Raw genomic sequence first — 24,866 nt, forward strand, 5'->3', positions numbered from 1 at the left:
TAGGTGTACAGATTTTAACCAGCAAAAGACTTAGAACAATATAAAAAATCCATCAACGCATAATAAGCAATATTTAGGCATGCTCAGGAACTAAGTGAAAGGACAAAGATGGCATTACTTTGTTTGCTTAAGGGAAAACATATGCAACAATATATACAGCATAAAGAATTCATAGCAAGCCCAACTAAAGAATGACCTATTCTTAGCGTGTATAAAGCCTTTCAGCAAAGCCAAATAGCGTGTACCTCTATAAGCATATAGTATCCTTTATGACTGTAGTTATATAAGTCAATATACAAATATATTATATGTAGGATTGTTTTATAGGTATCATATACACATGTAATATGTGTATATCTGATCACAGGTCCTTCGATATAAAAATATGAAATCTAACAAAAGTCCAGCTGCCCAAGCCCTCATCCTGGACCTATGAAGCACAAACATAGATATGACATGATATGGATACGCCGATACGACAAACTTTGAGAAAGTAGGGTAAGAGACAGTTAGGATGCATCAATAATATACATACATTTAAGGGCTTGAGTCCCGATGGAATGTCCCACCAGACACCAAATGGTGTACCATCCTGAATGTCAAGACAAGACCTTCCCGCCATGTTCCCAGCATCCTAATTGGAAGGTCTTAGGGCATCCCTCGACCCAAGTGTTAAAACAGGGTGGGATGGCAATGCATTCCATTGCATGGGAAAATCGGGATAGCCCCATCCTACAGGATTTGAAACCTTGTATATATATATATATGTGTGTGTATATATATGTACATAAAAGAGCATATAGAAAGCATAATAGGCTATCAAAATGGCATAGTCCATACTTTATACAATAGTATCACCTTTACAAGTTTATGATTTAGTCATTCAAATCCATAAACCCCAATCAATACTTCCTCATTTCATATCAGCATCATAGACTACAAGCGTCACCATTCACCATTTAAAGGTTAACATTAAGAATGAATGTAAACACCCTCCCAATTACTTTTGGAGGTATGGGAAAATATCACACGTGTATCCTAAAAGTATCCAGGGTTTCCTTTAATTTTGAATATTAGGAGATTTAGCACAGTTATAGAACAGGTATCCAATAAGTATTTGGCAAGTATAGGTATCTGATACTCCAATGCAAATTCAGCATGTGATTTTAAGCATCCATGCTTCCTAGTCTTGGACCCAAATCAAATGTAGTAAAATTCTTGATCATCTTAATAAAAATCACGGACAATATTAGCTTTTGTTTTGCACATCCAAGTTGCAGTGTTACACTGCATTGATGGTGAAGCTTTGAAATAAAATTAAATTAGATACTGATTGCTCAGGAAAAATAGTACCCCTTCTTCCATCTTCGATCCTTATTTATTCTCTACAAATTATGTATAATCAATGTTTCTCAGATCACAAATCATGCAATAACTTCAGCATCCAAGATAATTAATGTTTCTAAGATCTCAAATTATGCAATAACTTGAGCATCCAAAAGACTCCATACAATCCATAGGTACCATCTTGTTTTGTTTATTCTCTTATCACTTCACAGCCAGAAAACCCCACTCAAAAAATAAAACTACTTAAGACACCTTCAAGCTATATCATTGTTCCTCCTATTTCCCAAAATATGATATCTAGTCCATCCAAATTCCACACTTCATAATCACCAAAACATAATATAATTGAATATTACTACACTTACTTCCAAGGATTTAAAAAATTGGTGGGTCGTAAATATCATACCATTTTGACATGAATCAGCACCAATTCAGGTGCAAGGATGTCAAAACCAGTAAGACTAGTCAGTACTGACCATACTGGTCCACACTAAGCAGTATCAATCAATACTGACCATCTCAATCAACATGGATGGCTTTTTGTTCTTTTTGATGCTCTCAATCTCAGTATGCAACATCTATATCAGTATCATACCAATGATGTACTGTTCTGGTGGAAAACTGGAATAGGGTTCGTGCCACTATTTAAAACCTTGATTACTTCACTAGTCATATCTCAAAGAGTTGATCATACCGATACCACTACTTCAGGTAAAAATTCAATCAAGAAACATTATCAAACTCCCATTAATCATCCTGAGATCCACAATGCCAACATAAAATAGATTGGAACTAGCCTACTGATTAAGGTTAAGCATGTCCTGTGACTCCTGTCATCTCCAGTTCAATGTGCAGTTTTAACATGCTTCTATAATGTTCTCTGTTATACTTGCCTGCAAACATCATCTTTTTAATCATTCAAGAAGTGATTACGTCTTGTGTCCCTCTAGAACTCTACCTTCTACTACAAATATAGAAGATAGTATTGTCAAAAATCTTGAAGGAAAAACATGGTTCATTAGGAAACTAGACAGCACCAAGTATTATACAAACAGCACGTATAACATATGAATTATTCCACTAAAATATCATTCAAATATTTCGACAAGTGACCCAAATTGCATGCTCCTGTTCTTTCAATTACAAGAAAACAATGATTATGACACATTTATTTCACACTTGTATTGATAAAAAAGAATACGAGACTTGACACCAAAATTATCAAACACATAATAATTAGTAGAAGTTGTAAAGATGTATCAAGTGTACATTCAAAATTTGATAATTATCACATGGATGATCTAACTATCATGAAAAGTAATAGCACAGTACAATAACATATTGCATCCACAATATACTGACCTTTCAAATCATAATTAGGGCACTATTTTGAAGATTAGTGCTTATATACTACCATATTAATTGTTAATTATCATGAAGAATTGAACTTCGTATGATTTTTGCATCATTCAACAGACTGTCAGCAGTATTGATATTTTAATTCCATGTCTAAGTTTTGAACCTTCATCTAGTTTTTTCAAATGGCATTTTAAATTATGCGATTCCAATATTGGCAGAAATCTAAAATCAGAGGATACCAGTCCATGATGTTTCAAGGCCAGAAAACCAAATCAAGAGAGGATTATGACCGTTCTATAGAGGTGCTTGAAGCAATCCTTTTTCTCCAAATGGTTATCATTAAATCTCTTCATGTTTATAAAAGCCTTTACCTGTTATATGACACTAGTCAAAATCAAGTAAAGGCTTGCATATTAATCTAGATTTAATTAAAACTAGCACCTTAGAAATCGAACAAGGTATATTATCTACATCTAAAAATTTGATAATGAAGCTGTTTCTTTTGGAGAATTTGCCATGTTAAAGTAGAAATGCATTGAACAAGAAAATATTAAGCTTAACGAAGGCAAAATGTAGGGGAAAACGCACATTATAATCTGAATTTATAGCATTTGTCACAAATTAGGAAGCTTTCAAGCTGTCCCCACATTCCATGGACAAGTCAGTGTAGATAGGCTTTTCAAAATGCAGGAATCAGAGATAGTAGACACTAGCAAATTAGCATGATTACCTTAAGTAGAGATAACAAATATGTGTCGACGTCCCATCTAGCAAAACTATACTTGCATGTTCTAATATAGTTGACAGTTGCTTTGTAAGACAACAGACCCTCTGATTGGCTTGAAATAGATAATCTTTGTGCAAAAGCCAAAGGAGAAGAATCTTCAATTGGTCCAAACATATTAATCAATTTCTGCATCAAATCTTGTCAGCAAAATATTGCACAGAAATATAGATACAAAATAGCAATTAACACGAGCATTATAACAGGTACACATGCAAGTACTTGTACACGTGTCCACATAGACATGCACAGGATTAGATGCACGCTTAACACACATAAAGACATGGAGTTTAGTCTTCCCAAGATCCAACCCAGCCCCCAGCCGAACAAGACCGCATTATAACTGCAAACGTTCTCCCAACTCAACAAGACCAAACTCCAGCAAAAATATGGACCAAATGAGTCAGGGAGCTCCTCAACCAAACAATACTTGATATGACATGTACGTACATGCAAAATCGCCCAATGAGCAGACTAAATGTATGGTCAAGTGAAATAAAGTAAATAGGTTATTGAACAGCTATAATGAACAAATTATTTAGTATCACTATGAAGGAATCGCTCTATTTACAGCCAACATGCAGGCTCTATTTGAATCAATTAGCATTACTATGAGTTAAGTAGTATAGTGCTTTTTTTTATCATTACATGACATCATATTGACCCACAATGCGAAATTTTCTGCTGGATTTATAATGAGACAAATTGTCACGAGTGTTTCTCAAGATTGGTGCTTAAGCAATTTCTTGGTTATAAGTTGGATACATTCTTTATTTCTTACTACCCACATCAGAGATTTGTCATGTAATATAATTAATGACTATGAATACCTAAAAAACTCCTAAACCCAAAATTATTCATACCCAAACCAATTCTAACCGAATTCCAAAAATAAGGGACAGACTTTGATATAGACGAGTCCTATTTTAACCCAACATTCTTGATGTATCCTATAAGTAGAATCATTAACCTCAAAGAGTCTAGTTTATAAACAGGTTGGAGGTTGCCTCTAGATCAAAACAAATCCAAAGACCAACCTAACCCATTTACAGCCCTAACCACAAAAGCCATCAATGCAGAACTAACCAGAATTTGCTTGAGCTTAGAATTTGCAGCAACAAGTGATTCAATTCCATCAGTACTAATCTGGAAATCAGAAGATAGATTAGCCAATACACATAGCACTGCAGCCTGCAGACAAAAAACAAAGTGTTAGAAGTAGCAGCAAGTAAAATGTCATAAATCACATGATCAATGTTTTTGATGAGTACTAACAAACCTCAAATTTCGAGGCAGTTTCATAGAAATGCAAACGGTGTAGGATATAGGTTACAAGAGAGGCAATATCATGTCGTTGCCTTCCCAGCAACAGCTTCAGTAAATAACAATAACCTTCACTGTTACCAACTGGAACATTCTCATCACCACGTGGCCACCATCCCAGATATCCATCACATCCAATGCCATGCCGAGTAGCATGTTCAACAATACCGAGCAATATTAATGTGATAGCTGTAGAATTTTGTGCCCCATAACAGAATAAATCAACAATTTGCTCCATTCCACCATTATCAACAAAATGAAAGCAACTCTCTCGTGAAGAGCAGAGGACAAGAACAATGCTCCATGTTAGAACCATGTTTTTCATCTGAAAGAAATAATAATTGTAAGATACATCACAAATCTGGAAAAGAAATAGATGGACATGCCTTGCCATTGATCAAACATAATTCTAATGCAAGATACTTGTGAACCAAATGGATGTACCTGAGAAAGCGATGGTAGCTCATCAACTGAAAATTTCCTAAAAAATGGAAAACATTGACTAAACATGTCAACTAACAGTTTAGAAGTAGGCAACTCAGTGTCTGATCCGAGAGTAATTTCATCTTCCATTGACTGAGCAACCCTCATTACAGGATGGCTTTCATAGAGTTCAACAAGCTCTTTTCTAGCCTCAGAAAGAACATTAATAAATTGCTGGGAAACTTTTCTACTATTGTTGAACCCATTCAGCAACTGTTGGTCCCAATAGACTGGGAAGCTGTTATTGTTACCAGTGGCATATGAACAAACAGCTGATACAACAGAACTTGTTAATTTAGAAATTGTGTTCTCATGATCAGAAACTTGACAAATCTTAATAGCTAAAAGCAAAAACTGTTTCATTTCTGCTGGAATGTCAAACACCGGAAAAAGAAAATTCAAGGACTTCAGGGAAGATATGGATTCCTTGAATGTCATCTTAGCCGAGTGCAAAGCTGGTGGTAGGTCTTCAAGCTTCGCCTCTGATGGAGAAAAAACCACATTTGCCAAAGAAGTATCAAGATCAAATTCTATGTTAAATTGTCCAAGATCTTCAGCAGTGTTTCCATAAACAACAAGAGTAAGACCACGATAACATCCCCTAAATACCAAATGATTCGTAACTATAGCCTGCATTATGTTGTCAATGAAGCATATGAACAATCCAGAGAAAACCAAAACCTAGAGATTTAACATAAGAGCAAAAAAAAAATATATAACCAACATCAACAGAAAGCAACATTATTACATATTTAAATATATGAAATCCTCCAATACCCAGATCACTGCATTCAACAATATCAAAATTTCTAGGCTTGATGTATTAAAAAGGAAGAGTCAAGCATTACATGGAAACAAACTTATAACATAACAAAACATTTTGCAGATGACAGTAACATCTAAAGCTTGCTTAAATGGCTAGAGACTACTTACCATTGAGATAGGCCAACTATTCAAGTGTTTGATAACCATTTAACTCATTTAGAAGTTTGAAAGATCATATGGTAATTTCCAATTGAATATATAACATGCAATGCTGCATTCATTCAGTTATTTAATCCATTGATTGATATAACATTAATACATAACCTAAATGGATTTGAAAACATGTGCACTTTTAGTTTAATCTCACTTCTTTTCAGGCTGTTAACAACCCAAAATGTCATGCATGTACAGGTGCATAGTATGCTTAAAACAGTTTTTTTTTAAAAAAAGAAAAAAAAAAGTCACCCTCTTATCTTGATAATCTGATTGGTCAACATGAGAGTATAAGACAACCTTCAGTGACATACTATGCATTTATTTTTATAGTTTTCCACCTTGTTAGAGATATTGTATTCTTGAAAAGCTATGTTTATGTTCATCCATTATAACCAAAACCTTGTCTCTTATGCTTTTTTTCAAAAAACGCATGATAATGAGATCAAGTTTCTCTTTGTTCACGACATGAGAATATAGATCAGGTTATTTACAAATAACTTTCAAATGCTTAACTGGTTGTGTTTAATGCTTTAGTATTTTAATTTATCACGCTGGAAGTAAACATGTGTGTAACATCTACCTCATTTTCTAGCCCCTCAATCTAAGAGAAGCTCGTTTACATGTAAAGAGCAACTGACTGTTTTAACTATCATTCGGTGTTATAATTAACAACTGATATAACTTAGATTTAGATTAAACTTAGGCTAAATTAATGTAAATACTCCAACAATTTATTCAATTAGTATTAAGCAAAGTAGGGTACATGTTTTACAGTTTTTTGCAACTTTCATGCTCATCAATAAGTACACTTTTAGTAGTTTTAGAGTCTTTACTTCGAGCATCTACTAGCCTTATCTACATACTATAGGTCTAGGTTAGTTTAGGAAAGATGTCAAGTCCTTAGGATGATGTTTCAATTTGATTTTGATACACACACACACATATGCACGCATGCACATGCACGCAAAAATTTTGTTAATTTTAAGTCCAGAAGTATCTGAAGATTCGGAACTGCTTTTTTATTACTCCTCCCCCCTCTCTCTTCCTCTCTTTCTTCTCCCTCTCCCCTTCTCTGCCCCGACAGTTCGGCCTGCCATGGACCAATATGGACCCGTATTGAACCGTACCGCCAACTGGTTGGCATAGGGTCTGGTTCCGATTCAGCAGTCCTTGATAGGAAATATCCTAGTTAAACAAGGTGCCCTGTTTAGTAAGCCTCATTATGTCATCAGCAAGATTTGATGATAAGTGAAAGAATGTAAATTCTCCCTCTACTTTCCTCCCTTTGATCCTCATATTTTATTGTATTACCTCTTCTAAATTGCAATCAGATAACTTCCATGTAGCCTTTGATCAATGTAAGTACAACAGCAGCTTTGGTATGCAAGCATTTACATAATAGAGTCAATGCACCTAGGCAAATCGTGCCTAAAACATCAAAACCAAATTTAAAATTATAAAATATGTAAAACAACTAGTACATTGCAATTAATGGACATGGGTATTCAAGTGTCCAAGTGCTTAGCAGGCACACAACGTATCTAGTATGAGTAAATACATATTGACATAGCATATGAATAATTAGGTTTAAATTTCGATACCAAGCCCTGTACTGGTTTTGCCTGGAACAAGACAATACCAGTAATATTACCCACATTGTTGAGATAGGCCAAGATAAGCAATGCCAGCAATAATAAAAAGCAACCAGTACATGAACAATACAGCTTATATGGACTACTGGTACACAACTGTTATGGATCAATAGCATCCTACACCCATAGCAGTAACCTTCGTCTGTTGGAATGGTATGATACCAGTGGTACCATATCAAACCAGCAGTGCTTAGCTCCTTGTCTGTGCTCCTTACTTTCATGAAGTTTGATAAAATTCTTGCTAATTGTTATGTTAGATAACTTTAACAGGGAAATGCCAAAACAAAAGTAGATGCATAATGATGATAACAACATGATATGATGGTATGACATGTCACGAGTCTCATAAGCATCCCAAATGTCCAAGTATCAAACACGTCAAAAAAGAAAAAAGAATTTGGAAATGTCCAAGTAACACTAGTACTTTAAACAAATCAAAGTAAATGAACAAAGATAAATTAAGAAAACAGCTGACTTGGTAACTAGTAAAATAGCAATTTCACCCTACATAGTATAAAAAAACAATAATAAATCAATAAAATACTGTTAAACATTTTAGGTGATTTAATGCAACAAGCAACCCTATCTAATGATCAGTAATCAATATTCATTGGAGAAGACACAAGTAAGAATTAGTAAATCTAGCATGACAGAGATACGGTATGATTGACTATCCTTAAAAATAGTTCGAATTCAACTTGCCTGGTCTCTGTTACCTGCTTTGACGCTCCCTAGAAGTCAAACAGCATATGAGAGCGGACTAGGCAGCTAGGCCCTAACGATGGCCACCTCTTACAATATTACAACATCCAAAGAAAATTAATAAAAAAAAAAAAACTGATTTTGCAATAGAAGAAAGAACCAACATCAAACACACCAAACAGTTTAATTCTGGCCTAGCAATACAAGATTTGGAACAATGGACTTTTAAACAAGTTAAAACCAGAAAACAACTTTGATTACGAAACCACAACCAATTTCTAAGTCAGAATGAGGAAGGAATCTTAACATTGATAGTCAAAAATGATAATTCTGTGACCCGTTCACTTATTATCCTAGTACTAGACTCACATCTAGGCTACTTCACACTTGTTCAAGAGGCTCATAAGGCAAATCTAGGCTATTTCAAACTTGTTCAAGAGGCAAATCCTGTGACCCGTTCACTTATTATCCTACCACTAGACTCACATCTAGGCTACTTCAAACTTGTTCAAGAGGCTCATAAGGAAAATCTAGAGCCTAATACTTGTTATTGTGAGTTCTCTCTCCCAAAGCAATCTTCAATTGTTTTTGACACTCGAGGTAAATCTAGCATACTTGTTTTAGAGGTGACCAATGAGTCAAACAAATATGTACAATTTATAATATGCTGTTTCTTTCCTCCAAAAACAACTACCAAGCTCAAACTCAAAATTTCCAAGTCACTGGTTTACACTCATACACTGTCAAGTTGATTGCCCATCACAACCTCAATCCTAGCACCGAAGTCAGTCTTCTATGTTATCAAACCTAGAACCCTTAATCTTCTTTGCACCCCTAGAGACAACCACACCCCCACACACCGTATTCATCGGACCAACACCAACTCAAGTGAAATATTATTTGCGAAAGTATGGAGGAAAAGATTAAGACGGCATCATCATTGAGAAGCAATCATAATTGCATCCACGGCCACACCTTGATGTAGGCAGAATAGCAAATCTTTTAATGATGTTAATTTTCCCTAACATCGCTCCACAATAGTTCTCTATCATTATACTTTTATACAACCATCATCCACACCCCAAACAAATCATGGAATCACCTTACAACTTTCCTCTCTCTTCCAAAGCAAATGCAACCAATTCAATAGGTAGTGATACACAAAACATAGCCACAAGCATCAAGTCTCGGACCCCCTATTTATGGCCAGTTCTATGAATCATCAATTGCCACGGTCTCCTATTTAGGCTGGTCTTAATGTCACTTCAAGCTTATCCATATTGTTTTTCACAACTTCTGCTCCCATTACCTGAGTTTCCCTCCTCTTCCCATATCTTTCAACCAAGATCAAGGTATCCCCCCTATTGCATGTGCTTGTGCATTGTACCAACTTATTTGATTCTCCATCATTTTATCCTTAATTTGCGCACACTCTATAGCTCCTCAAGTATACTCATTTCACACTTCATTCTTTCTACTTTTACTACACATCAATTTTAGCATTATGATTCTTGCTATGTCCATCTTGACCCTTTTTTTCTTTGGATATAGGTCAATCTTGACTTTTCAAAACATCATTATGTGCAGTTTTGCACCATTCTAAGTTATACAACATTACATGCTCTAATATCATTCTACAACATCCTCTTTAAAGGGCCAATTTATAAGTGAATCATATAATACACAAAAAGCACCTTTTCCACTTCATCCAACCAGCTTTAATTATATAACATGTCTTTATCTATCTTCCATTGTTTGGCACAGGAGGTCCTAGATGACTGATCAATATAAGATATCTTAGACTATCAAACTTGATAAGGCCCTCATCATTGTTTTTTGTTTTCCCAGAAACTATACTCCATATATTTCTGTATTTGTTATACCATATCCTCTGATACTTACATGAATAGCATTAAACTTGTTGTTTTCTTTCTCATCAATCAACGTAACATCTACAAACAATATAGACCACAGTACATCTTTATGAACATTATCAGCAGCATAAAAGAGATAAGCTTAGTCTTGATCCTTGTAATAAGTCTCATACGAGTCCAAGGCAGGAACTAGTATCAACAAATATCAGCAATGTGCATTCCAAACTCGAATGAAAAAGGTTGAGAGTTGACGTTAGGTTGAAAAGAAGTCATAAATGTATGTCAAACTATGAAAGTGGCCAAAGAAGATATATATAGAAATATCAATAGACACTTTCGGCATCCATTCAAATACCTGGTTTTCTAACATCCCATTTTCGAGACCCAATACTTGATTGAAGTATTTTGCCTCTAAATAATGCAACAACAAACTCAATAAAAACACCAATAATTTGCAGGGACTTCTTCACAGAGCAAAAGAAATGCAAAATGAATAAATGATTTTTGATAAGTGTTCTCAACCATCAAACACTTCATCCCACCATGAGATGGCAATGAGCATTATAATCCAACTTTCCATAAAGTAGTTATCAGAGAAAGCATATAGTATTTTCATAAAGAATTTTGGGAACTTCTCACAAACTCAATCTTCACCATCATTAAAAACTGAATTTTTTTCATTTCTCCAAGTACTATTAGCAACATTGTGCACTTCTAATTTTTCATTCTACAAAGAAGGAAAGGAAAAAGGCTGACAATAGCTGTTGTGTTCACTTCTACATGTAACCAGGTTTCCTCCACCCATAGCTTTAAAAGAACAATTTCGGTATGAGAATACATTCTGTTATGCTCTTTGTTCTCATAGTCGATTAGTACTACTCATAAACTTCCAAACCAAAACCCTATCTTATGTACTCTCTTCAGATCTTTGTTTTCAGACTCGACAGACAACATTTCTCCCCAAACCCAAAGCATAAGAACTCTGAAACATAAGGCCATATGGTATTCAAAATGAAGCAAATGCATGAGCATTCAATTAAGATATACATGAGAAAGAACTTAAAACACAGCCAACTGACTTCATCTATTTACAAACTCTGGCTTCATGGATATCGGTAGCCGATAGTTCTCCATAAACTCTTTTACTTGTTCCCATAGCAAGTAGTAAAACACCATGCTAAGTTAAAGGGCTTTCTACAATTTGTGTTCCATTTATTTTTTATCTTTGCAACAATCAAATAGGAGTGATTGAAAGAAGGTATGCAGAACAATATTGAAGGGGTCCTGTTCTGAAACTTAACCTAAATGCCACCTACTAAGTTAACAAATTAGCCAAGATATTTGCACGCTGCATGTTATAATGCAAAGAGTATAGATTTCAGATGTTAAGTAAGCACTTGATGTTGGAATGTTATATAGTCCAAGCTAAAGGGACCTCATGTGCGAGGGACATGGTCTACCTTCAAATATAGTAAAAGACATATGGATGAACACAAGAGATTTAGGGATAAGCAGCTTTTGATTAACTAGTCAGATGGCCAGGATTTAAAACAGCATTTAAGAACTTAAGAAGAGCACCAGGGAGAGAAGTTTGAAATAGGGCTGTGAATATCAATACCAGTACTTGTACGGCAGCAAGGGTCAGTGCAGCAGGCATATTGAGTACCAGTCCTTACCAGTCTGGAATGGTATGCTCCATACAGACTGGTACAGTCTAGTATTAAAAACATACTAATCCCTAACAGGGTTTTTTTGCTCTACCTTTTTCTGAAATTTATATTACTATCAGTTGTCAACAAGCCATAAAGAAATCTGTGAAACCCATCCTTCTAATTCTTTTAAAGTGTCCATGAATTCTTAGTCAGCAAATAGTTAAGTAGAATTACAGTTCAAGCATGCATGATAAGTACTGTAATTTTCTAACCACCTATTCTTTAAATGACTGATCTTCCTGCTCTTTCGAACAAAGTTTAAGCAAACCAATTATCCTATATGTTTGTTGAAACAGCAAATATTAGACAAACTCTGAATCGTTTGGATCATTATGGTTTCACTGAAGGGTGGTTAACCCTTCTAATTCAGGATGTGGGACAAAAACAACACAAAACCAAAAGGTTTGGTGACCCTCATCTAGCACTAGATTCCTTTCAGTTTGTACTTTTTACATCATCAGATACTAACAAGGATTACTCGACTAGGTTGCTTTGGGTTCCCAAGAAAAGGCAAGCAATATGTTTGGAAACCACTAAGCAATCCCCTCAAAATCTTATTCCTCATTATTACGAGTAGAAGAAAAATTTAAAGAAGAGTGCCTTAATATTTTGAACCCCCCTAGCTCCCCTAGTTTGCCCCATGTACATGCCAAAACTCTTGATGATCGTGAACTCCGTATGAGTGACCAAAGAAATTACTCTTCCCTCATACCCCTATTCTTGAAAAGAATAATGGGCTTTGCAATTGTTTATCACTGAGGCAAGCATCGGGATGGAGCAAGGTGGGTGAGGATTTTGGAACATTGGAGTTTTATATTTTACTTTTTTTTTTATTGACTAATGTTTGTTCTTTTTATTGTTTTATAAACTCATACTAGTGAGGACAAGAGAAACAGCAATGGCAGACTATAAATGCATTTTTTTAATTAATATAAAATTTTCATTCTATCACAGTAATTTTCAACATCCATCTGACTAAAAATAACTTCTAGTTAAAAGCTTTATCATATTTGTTTAAGAGATAAACAACAAAAGTACAATCAAACAAAGAATTTATTCACTGACCTTCTTCTATTTATACTCAGAGAACAATAGTGAAAGAAAGTTTTTAAGGTTCATTGTTCTATATAAATGAAATGTGAAATGCAATAGAAGACATATTTGTACAACTGGCTTATTATTGCCTATACTGCTACACAAGCTTTGAGTAAAGCTATGGCACCCCTCTCATATTCCTGTTAACTTCTCCTTGCAGATATCACAAGAGACAATTGTTGAGATTCACGAGGGTCTGCTGTAGTTCATGAGCATGTGAAGGAATAATGCTATGCCATGCAAACACCATGTCAGCAACGAAAAAACAGCAGAGAAAGAGACATGAGAGCGGCATAATAACATTTTTTCAATATGCTCACCTTTGCTCTTTAGCTAAAAACCATTGTAGTAAATTTTCTGGTATAAAATCATATAATCAACCAAACAACAAATGCTATAGAATTCCAGAATAAAAATTTTTCCATGGAAACCATAGCAGCGTCACTCTATTTCTATGATACTTATAATCCCTCGGAATACTTGCCTAAATGTCCAACATGCACTGAATTGTTAAATATCAAGCAGCACAAAAAATCTTTTAAAAATAAGAACATATTTAGCAAGATATTGCGATACCAATATTTGTTCCTTATAAAATGCAATATGATAATGATTATAAAAGTTTCTTAGTATATTGTACACTAAAATGAATAGCTATCCTTTAGCGTGACTCATAAAGCAAATATTCAGACAGACTAGGCAGTCATAGTAAGGAAGTAGAGAACGTGGCAATGTAAAATTTACCTCAACTTCCAAAACATTTGATGAAGAATGTGAGTAGAGGAAAGGCTGGCAAAGACGCCTAAATCGTGCCTCCCCTTCACAGTGGACAAAAACCTCCAAAGCAAATGAAGGAGGGGATGTAGCACTGCATGAGAAATTTTCCAACACCAGCAACATTCAGAATGATTTTAAAATGTCCCTTCAAAATTAGCATATAAAAACAAATCTAGAAAAATGGTCCTTGTTGAGATCAAGATCATGCATAGACTTTGCCTGTTGTAATATCCATAATATATCAAAAATGAAAGAAAAGTCTTCCAAGTCACAGTTTACCTGAAGGACCATGGAGAAGGTGATAACTTCATAGAAGACGACCATACTAACATATTAGGAGGATTTATGCAACAAAGGATTCATGTGCTTATTTAACAAAAGATCCATGCACTTCAAGCACCTAATATGGGTAAACAGGGATTCCAAGTTTAAGCAAACTTTCAAGCTGAATCATCTAGTTTCCAGCAATCTATCATTTGATCTTTAGTAGGTCCTTGCTGTCATGCAATCTAAATGCATTTTCCTACCATCATCACATAATCCTCCTAACATACAGGACTACATGGATGATGGTGATGATAACAACAACATTGATAAGTAGATAATAGATTGGCTACCACAAGTAGTTTTTATTTCTTCAGATTCTGTGTACCTTTTATGCATAAACGTTATAAACAAATAAAAGAATATATAATTCAAAGGATCAATGCTGAAATATATTTTGTATGAGTTCTTAAATTTCTTAGACAATGTTCTGGATGCTCATAAGCATTTGCATGCACAGACTTGCATTCAAAAAAGCATGATTTCCATTAAATACCCAAGCAGACCAATCAGATATTTCTCTGCATGAAAATCTTCATGCCAGTGAATGCAATATTTCGCATGGCATTTGATACAGCGTCAACTATTCTGTAGCACAAGCATGTTGAATGCCTTTTTTTTCTTTTTGTATTTTCTTGATATCCTTGTTCCAGCATACCACCAAAAAATCACAGAAGTTTCAGTCAATAACTTTTCAAGTCAAATATATATCAAATAAAGATGACCCGCCCAATCTACACTGACGGTCAGAAATATGTTACCATCACCATCTTAAACTTTCAGACTAGCACATTATAGATATGGATACAAACAAAAAATAATGCAGCTACATGTGGTTACCGTCTTAATGAGATGACGCTAATAGGAAAAGGCTATAATATTTATTCCCATTAATAAAATCAAAACTTTTGACCACATTACATAGAAGACATTCGCATGCTCCCTTTCTTTCATATGATTTTCCTAAGAAGACCCATATATTTTTTCCAACTACAGATTGACAAGTAAAAGGAAAGGTCAAAGTCATCAATCTAAATTAATCAGAATAACTGTCACCATATATGTCTGCATTTCTGGAAAAAAAAAATAAAGGGGAAAATACTGTCAATCATACCCAACAAGTGATAAGTTTGGGGTAGATGGAGAAGCATTCTGCTCAAGAAACTCACAAGCAGTTATGACAACAGGTTCCGCAAAAAGCACCTGCATGGATATGTAACACATCATTAAAAGTATTGAACAAGAAAAGTAAATTGATAGAGTTTATCAAGGTTAGCCATAGCAGTCAGTACCGTATGGTACCAGGCATACCGTACCATACTGACATTCGATATGCCTAGCTATACCATACCAAACCGCGTATCAACATTGTAATAGGATGGTCCAATATTGAGACGGCAAACTTTAATGACAATTATCCTGATTAACATTCAGAAAATATTTGCACTTTCTTCATAACATAGGTTTACATCATTTATACTGCTCAAAATTCAGGAAAATTTATTCCTTGCATTTGCACATAGAAACTATCAAGCAAATCTTTATAGATGCAGATAAAAATGAAACAAAGATAGAACAAATGGTGCATTAATTATTTAGTAAGCATAACATGTGATTCCACAAAAGATAAAAGAAATGCTCACAGTGCATTTTGGTATCTAGAAAGATTATAATGTTCAGTGATCTTACATGTTTTCTGGAAATGGAGATCGTAATTTGCTATGCTAAGGTGTTTAATGTGTTGAAATCAAGGAAATTCCTAAATCAATGTATTGGAAGTTTCTACTTGGAGTAAGATTTTATGAATTCATCATTCTGACATTGCACGCCTCGAACATCCTTCATATTTTAGTTTAATTCTTTCATACAGAGATATCAACAGGCCATGCCACACCAGAGTTCTGCATCAGACTGGGTCTTTGGGTCACTCCTCTCAAAATTGTATATTTTCCTGATCAGAAACAGACAGTTTGCATTTTTTTTCTTTTTGTGTAAGAAAAAGGCAACCATACTGTAAATAAACAAACACTATCCAAAAAATCTCACTTTGAAAGAAGCTCTCTAGCTTTGAACAACCAAATACCTTCTCCAAGAAAACTTCAACCAAAGAGAACCAGTAGTTTGGATGTAAAGAACAACCAAATATAGCTTCAAAGAACAATGAAAGATGGTATTGGAAAAGAAAATAAATTCTATATGTAAAATGTTGACTATAATTCTACAAACTTAAGATTAATACCTATTATTATCTGTGCAAAGTTAGTGCAGCTTCATAATCATAAAACTAATTACATAAACAAGTGGATTATAAAGGGTATCTTGCACTACATAGAATATCATACATTCCAATGTGCTCGATAATTCTTTATGTTTTTTTTTTTTTTGAGAAACCAGAAGTAAATGGAAAGAAATCCAAAGATTAGGTGCCAAAACGAAAAGAAGAAAATAATGTTGGCATGAGGGTAAGGAGGGGGAGGAGGGGAGAGAGGGAGGTAAAAAAAGAGAGACCGTCTGACCTCATCAACATATTCATCAAGCTGAGAGTGAACAAATGATTGAGCAAATAAGAGACATGGCTCCGGGCGGCCCATTCTCTCTTCTTTAACTCTAGATAGACATAACCTGAAAAAAAAAAACATAACATAATGAAACTAGAGTTTGAAAAAGAAACCCACATGGACAACCAAATCAAAACTTCATATTGATAAGTATTGCATGATATGAATATGAAAGCCTGATTGACTCATCTTGCCCCACCTTCCTTTCTCTCTCCTTTCTAGGAGGAGATTAGCAATGGTACTTATATCTATCAATATTAAGAAAGTTCACCACCCAGATGTTCCATTAACCATTCCTTTAAACCAAGGATCATCCCACAACTAGGAGCTTCTTCATTGTATATAAGTTTATCATCATCATCTAGCCTTTTCCCAAACTATGAAACAAACAATTGTGCCACTTCATTCTATGTAAAAGCAAGGTTTTAAATCCCGTAGGACAAAGGTGTCTCGGTTTCTCCATGGAACGGATTACCTCGTTATCCCGTCCCAACAACCATCCCAATCATGCATCCTGGTGGATATCCTCCATCTTTCTCCCCTTCTACTTTCCTTTCTTTCTTTTTTTCTCTTTCTTCCTTCTTTTCTTTTTTCCTCTACCTTTCTTTCTTTACTTTCTTTTTTCTTTCTTTTTCATCTCCGTTCCTTTCTTTTTTTTATTTTTCTTCTTCTTACCTTTTATTTTTTTTCCTTTTCTTTATCTTTCCTTTCTTTCCTCTTTCTTCCTCTCTCCATGCATGAATGGGTTTTGGAGTCCAGATTCCGTACGAATACCATTTTCTCATATAAACGGGATGGGGCGGCCGGGATGCCTACCGTCCTGCAGGGACGTAAAACCTTGTGTAAAAGATTTTTATGAAAAACAAAGAGAGAAATTTATTTATTTACAAATATTCTCTTTCAGGTTTCTGAAAAGCAACCAAATATGTATTTTCAAATGGCTTTCCCACAAATTCATTTTAATAAAACCTAACAATCATACAGACCCTCTATGTGGATGACCTCAACAAAAAACAGTCTACAAATTTCCCAAAAAAGGAGGAAAAAAAGAAAGAAAGAAAGAGAGAAAGAAAAGCTTTACCGAGCCCAAAACAAAAGGCTTAATCAAAAGACTAGGATTAACCAAGACAGAATAAACTTGTGTAAACTCCTTAGTTTTTAGGAATTCTCAAGTGATGACACTTTTTAGACACTCAGAAATGCAAGATATGGGAAGATATTTCTTGGCACTCCAAAAATGGCCCATCCAACTAACATCAACTTAGAGGCATAATTGTCAAAGAACCCAAGCAACCCTAAGCATTGGACCCTCCCGTAGCCTAGGCAATAGACTAAGTGATTAAGCATGGACAACAGAATTCTCAAAATTTACAAAATAATTATATGTCTGTATAATCCAATTTTAGGCTACAATTTTAGGATCAGCAGTGCTGTCATTAGGGTCCATGTTACTCTCTCTTATCCATCCATCGCCTTCACTTAAAGTTCACTCCATGAATTCAGAGGCCCAGACCCTGGAAGGAAAGAAAAGAGGGAGAAAATACTGTTTTCATGCTAACTAAGGGCAAACAGATACATACAGAGGAAGGATCAAGAAACCAATATGAAAAAATAAGATGAAAAACTTCTTCAGGAAAAGGAAAACAACCGACAAAGAGGCAACACTGACGGAGCAATAATAGGTTAGTCACAAGAAGAAAGAAAACAAACATACATAGGAAACCACGCAACTCGCATGCACCTACTGATCAATCTTTTGGACCAACATCAAAACCTTACTCAGATCAAGATCATGAATGAATTATTATCGATATATGGATATCAATCTAAATTTACAACACAAACAAAAACCCAGGAAAATTAATATTGTAGAAACCAAGGATCCCTCGTCGTCTCCCAGTTAGAGTTCGCAAAGAAGGGAAGTAAGATTTTAAGGTATAAGTTCATAGGTTATTTTTCCCAAAAAACAAAATAAAGCAAAAGACAGGAAAAAGGGAAAAGAAAAGAGACACACTCTTACCCCAGCGACACCCAAATAAGTCCGTTCAGAGAGAGAAATTTACCGCAAAGAATCGAAGAAATGGAGTCAGATTTCGGGAAAGAGGAAGATCAGAAAGATTTCTTAGGAGCTTCGCATTATCATCTTCATGATGATCTCCGCTTCCTCCATCATCTCTCGCTGGTTTAGCGTTAGGCTTCCGGGTGAAATAGGGGCGTGGGTGCCGAATTGAGACTGGAGAGCTGGATGGCAATGGATAGGATACCCGCAAAATTTGCAATCTTCCTACCGAAACGCGTCCAAAACCCGATTACGAAATTAACCAAAAATCCCAAAGCCGTGCCATTTAAAATTGGCATACCCACTGGGTTCATATTATCATGAGAACAGAACTCCATGAATTGAAAATTTTGTGGCCAAAGAAGAATCCTTTCGATCAAAAATCCCCGAAACCTACAAAATGTCATACCTCTACCAAGATGAAGCTCTCAAAACCGGATCGACTCACACTGCTACAACCCGCACAAAACCCCCTACACTTGAGCAAAAACCCCAAACGCTGGAGCCTAGGAAACCCCTATGCTCTCCTTCCCCACAGATCTCCGGAAAAGAGAATGGAATGAAAAGAAAAAGAAGCGAAAAGAAACAAAAAGATCAATCCAAGGTTTTACCTTCTAATTTTTTCCGTCTTCCTTTGTTTTCGTTGATTTTTCCTATGTTCTCCCCCGATTTTTCCTTTTTTTTTTTTTTTTTTTTTTTTTTTTGATACTCAGGAGTCTCAATCGGATGGAAGGCTTGGAGCGGTGGCCGAATGGGAAAGCTTGGACGATGGCTAGGGTTTAGTGTTCGTATTTACATAAGATTCTCGGTATGGATACATTATCAATCAAATCATCGCCATTTCCAAACCAAGCTTTTTTTTTATTTTTTTTGGTAAAAAAACTGCGCCTTAAGGTGCTAGCTAGCACGTATATAATCGAGTTTGGAGTCTTTTTCAAATAAAATATAATATAATATATAATAAATATATAATATAATAAATGTAAAAAATTTAGTAATTTATTAAAATAATTTAAATATTAATATTATAATATACTAATATTATAATGTAAAATAACATTTTATTACTAAGTAACATGAAAAAAAAAATATTGCATCTATAAGACTTTAAATGTAATATAATATGATGTAATTTTACTTTTAATAAGTTCATAATGATAAAAATATAATAAAAATTTATAAAATATTTGTGTATTCTAATGACTTGCATCAAATACGTATAGGACATAATACTAAAGAAAAGTATTTCTAAATATTAACAATAGATCTATTAATAATATCATTTATTTTTGTATTAATTTAGTGGTATGGATGAAAAATACTTTATTTAATATAGTTTAATAAACTAATAAGCCTCTTATTAATTATATTATATTATTATATTTTTGATAAAAAATTATATTAAATGAGAGCCTTACTTGCCATCCAAATTAAAAGTTTTAATCATAATTTTATCAATATTGGCATGATGTGGCAAACAGGAGCTCTGTAAACATAAGTCTCCATTATAATATATATATTAGCATATTACTTACATAATATGCATTATCCAGATAGACAATCCAAAAAAAAGAGGATGAATTAAATTTTTTAAAAATTAAAGTTAATATATACGTAGCCAATACTCGACTAGGTGTAAATATAGTAGAAATAATAAATTAAAGCAATGAATATGCTAATGCAATTGAGAACAAAATGAAAAGACGCACAAACATAAAAATTTTATAGAGATTTCGTGTCAAACTCAATACTTACATTTATTCTTGAAGATTTTTTTATAAAATTCCGCTATAATTGCTTCAACATTAATTATTTTACTCGATCTCGAAATGAAATATGGTTGATTTTGCCAATTAAAATCAACTAAAATTACTCTTTAAGTCACTCATAGACTTGTACAATCAATACAATCCAATTTAAGACTTGAATTAGTCTTTCCCTCAAGTTTTAATTTCAATTGAAACTTGTTATATGAGAATTAAATGAGTACGAAGGAACACAAACAAAAGCTCTTAGAGAGCAAAAAAAGAAGCCGATGAAGCTCAAATAAAAGTCATGGAAAAGGCTTGACAATTAATATGCTTTTCTTCCTCTTTGAACCATCTAAAAGCACAAAAATATAGTGGTTGGGAAGTAATGCACTCTCTTAAATGAACACTTGATATATCTTAAATTTTTTTCTTTGTTATCTTTATCTATCTTTTTCAATGTATTTGACATATATTTAAGGCTCTTCAAAGATCTAAAAATCTATTTCTAGCCATTGTAAGGTTGAAACTAGCCATTAGAAATATTCTATATATTTCTAAAGCTTTTACAAAATTAGTCGTTAGAGTTGTCAGGCATAATAGAATCAACTCGCAACAACTTGGAGTCAACTTTAAGTTGACTTGATGTCGAGTCGAACTAACTTAAGATCAAATCGAGAACAGATCAATTTTGGCACCTCTCTGTCTTATCTAAGAGTGTCAACTTGCTTGAACTTGGGTCCAACTTAAAAGTATAATTAAGTTGGATCATAATTTGAGAGAGTCAGCTTAAAAACAGGCTGAAAAAATAGTGCTTTTTATTTTGTCCTAAGAAAGTCAACTTATAGAAATTTAAGGTTGACTTGTAGTTTTGTGTCATTTGACATTTTGCAAGTTAGAGTCATCTCATTAAAATTTGTGGCTGACTCTTAATTTCCAACTTCATTTTTCTCACAATATAGCTTCTCAAATTTGTATCCCATGGCCTCAAATACTAGCAATTGTTTTGATATTCTTAGATCAAATCAGCCTTCTGAAATTTTTTCAACATACACTTCAATAGATTATTAGTTCCATCATATACTCTAATATTTCATATTCATCAAAATCATTTCTTGGGGAAATACATCTTTTATTTGAAAAATATACCACCTTGAAATATTATTTTTATCAATTAATAATTATTTAGAAAATAATATATTTTATTAATATATAAAATATTTGTTTCATTGATGAATATTTTTATTAGTCTTAATAAAATATAATTTTATTAATTCATTAATATGTTATTAAATATTATTAATATACTAGAAATATTATTAGTAAAAATTATGATCATTTGCTAAAGTATATTATTTTTATTAACTTATTATTAGTAATATCAATATTATTAATTTATTAACTTTATTATTTTTCCAAAATATTATTATTTTTATTAGTATATTAAAGTATAATTTTCTAAACCTATCGCCCATATACCTTTTTTAGAAGCCATCTAGTCCAGTAATATACATTATCAGGTCATAGAAACAATTATGCTTTCATCTGGTTCTAATCAGTTGAATTTAATATCACTTTCAAAAATAGATCTATATCTTAGTAAGATGTACTTTTTATCTAATAGAGAATGATTTATATATAATTGGATGTGATGCTGGATAGATTAAAGCATCTTCATTTTATTCCTCATGGCTCTTCGCTACTCTTCAACACAGTCCAACCTTCTATATGGGTATAATTTCTTCCTTCTTAATATTCCTATTCAAAAGATCGACAAAGAGCAGCACATGAGGAGTAGGAGAGCCAAAAAAAGTACTTATTTTAGAAGAAACATCTTCCTCTTCTCTCTTTATTTAAATTAAGATTCAACATTCTTTTCATTCTCACTTTCTCCATTTATGATATACACCTTTATGATGTTGTTGAACATTATTAATCTTCTAAAAATATTATTTTTATTCAAATATATTATTTTTATTAAAATATAGTATTATCAATATCATTAACATCATTAATTAAATTATATTTATTAAAATATTATCATTAATAATTAATAAATTGAAATATAATCTTTTGGACACGTCGTAGATAAAATTTCTTAGTTTTGTTTAAAAAAAAATTTCTGGTAGTTACTATCGCTTCCAAAGTGATGGTATTCACTATCACCATTGTTATTATTATTCTCTTATCCATTTATTTTAAGACATTTTTTTCAAAGTGATAGACACAAAAGATTGCAGTTGTGTAGTATATATATAAAAATTTAAATTAATAGGAAATTATAGAATGGACCACATCAAATGAGATTAAAAAAAAAAAATTCAATCCATAGCCAATGCAACATATCATCACTTTGGCTCATTAAAAAAAAGAAAGAAAAAAATGTCCAACCGTAGGTGCTATAGCTGGTTGGCTCTACAAAGCTTTGTCAATATGATAAATTCACTATATCCCTTGTAATTCATATAATGAGTGTTGGGACTATCACAAAACCAATCATTCTTCACTTTCTCCTAAACTACAAAAGACCTCACAAAACCTTTGCATAAAATTAAAGTACGAAGCATTGGAATGCCCTTTCCTTTTCACTAAACTACAAAAATATCCTTACAAATGCTTTTACATAATGAACGATGCATATATGATGGATAGAGGTTCTGCCAATGCAAAGCTTCCGATTATTTATTTATTTATTTATTTATTTATTTATTTATTTATATATATATAATACTACATATAATGTGAATATATTAACACTTGATATATTTATATAAAACATCTTAGAAAATAAAATTATTTTATATGCACTTTAATTATTTTTAAAAAATATCAGAGAAAGGGTAAATTACAATGAAACCTCTTCAACTTTTCATGATTTATATTTACACCTCAAAGCTTGATGTTTTCGAATAGACCTCAAAATTTAGGGTTTAGTTGTGATATATCCTAGATGTCCATCTCCATTAGAAACTACAAATATTCGATTGTCATGCGAAATAACTTTAGATGTTATATTCCATAAATACTCTACTTTTTTGGATTAAGAGAGGGTTTATTATTTTTGGTGAGAATGGAAGAGATCATGGACCATCATGTTCTTAGAAAATCGTTACAGTTTCATACGTATAGTTCAAAACTTTTTCTAGATATCTATGCAGCGAAAATAAATAAATTAAAATAATTTTAATTTATTCACGTACCATATCAGATCTGAAAATTGTAGTAAAGATCTTGATACGAATATGTACCCACGATCTGATATCTGAAACAGAAAAATAAACTGTTAGAAAAATAAAATGGAGATTGAATCTCCATACCTCGGATACTGTGGATGTCTCAGGTTCTGATCGTAGCCGCGCACACATCCGCCCTCTGCTGGTATCCACACGAAGCTGCTTGATCAGAGCACCAAGATCATCGGTGTGTTAGCACCTTGCAGATCTCGCTCCTCATCCATGGATCTTGATCTCTTCTTCTTGATCTTGAAGAAGCAGATCACTGTGCGAACTCTTTCGCACAAATCCGACGGGATCTGAACCAGATCTCTATGAAGAGAAGAAGAACCCTTCTTCTTCTCTTTTTCTCTCTCTTTTTCTCATCTTAGATCTAATTTATCAGATCTAGGATGTGGAAGATGCAAGGAAGAAAAGAGATGGAGGCATTAGGAGAGGAAGTTGGTGGTAAGAAAGAAAGGTTTTTTCACATCTCACACACACCACCCTTCTCCTCTTGAATTTTTGTAGCACACACAATGCCTTCACGCCCCATTAAGAGATAAGATCAAATCTTATCTAAATAAGGGAACCATGGCATGAAAAATAGGAAGGAAATAAATTGTGCATCAAAAGAAATCGGATGAAAACTTCTCACACCAATCTCTTGCGCACCCCATTCCTTTCCATGATTTTGTCGCACAAAATAATTCTTCCACGCCCCAACAAATCAGACTAGGTAGTTATCTTGATAAGGCATCTATTCAAATTAAATTTGGATACATGTCTTAAAAGAGAGAGAGAGTCCTAGAAGGATGGGGCGCCAACTATTGGCGCCCCCTATCTCTTCACGCGTGCTAACAAATAAGGGGCGAG

General features: G+C 33.7%; 1 protein-coding gene across 10 annotated transcripts in view; it reads right to left on the reverse strand.

Moving 5' to 3' along the window:
• LOC105035049 (protein virilizer homolog) overlaps positions 1–19,804 on the reverse strand; it is a 115,949-nt gene extending 96,145 nt beyond the window's left edge. For 3 of the 10 annotated variants that reach the window (XM_073251728.1, XM_073251729.1, XM_073251730.1), the window contains exons 1-8: positions 19,642–19,804; positions 16,930–17,035; positions 15,528–15,616; positions 14,057–14,180; positions 5,258–5,926; positions 4,770–5,138; positions 4,577–4,681; positions 3,437–3,619 (exon numbers count right to left, since the gene is read on the reverse strand). In XM_073251728.1, coding sequence (XP_073107829.1) covers positions 3,437–3,619; positions 4,577–4,681; positions 4,770–5,138; positions 5,258–5,926; positions 14,057–14,180; positions 15,528–15,616; positions 16,930–17,004 — 1,614 coding nt within the window. In that variant the 5' untranslated portion in view covers positions 17,005–17,035; positions 19,642–19,804. Of the gene's footprint in view, positions 1–3,436; positions 3,620–4,576; positions 4,682–4,769; positions 5,139–5,257; positions 5,927–14,056; positions 14,181–15,527; positions 15,617–16,929; positions 17,036–17,170; positions 17,792–19,034; positions 19,256–19,439; positions 19,608–19,641 lie in introns of those variants that run through there. The other 7 variants (XM_073251725.1, XM_073251726.1, XM_073251724.1 and 4 more) reach the window with 7 other exon arrangements.
• Between the last annotated feature and the right edge of the window lie 5,062 nt (positions 19,805–24,866).

The sequence above is a fragment of the Elaeis guineensis genome, chromosome 2 (genome assembly GCF_000442705.2).
Source record: "Elaeis guineensis isolate ETL-2024a chromosome 2, EG11, whole genome shotgun sequence".
In the NCBI taxonomy this organism is placed as follows: domain Eukaryota; kingdom Viridiplantae; phylum Streptophyta; class Magnoliopsida; order Arecales; family Arecaceae; genus Elaeis; species Elaeis guineensis.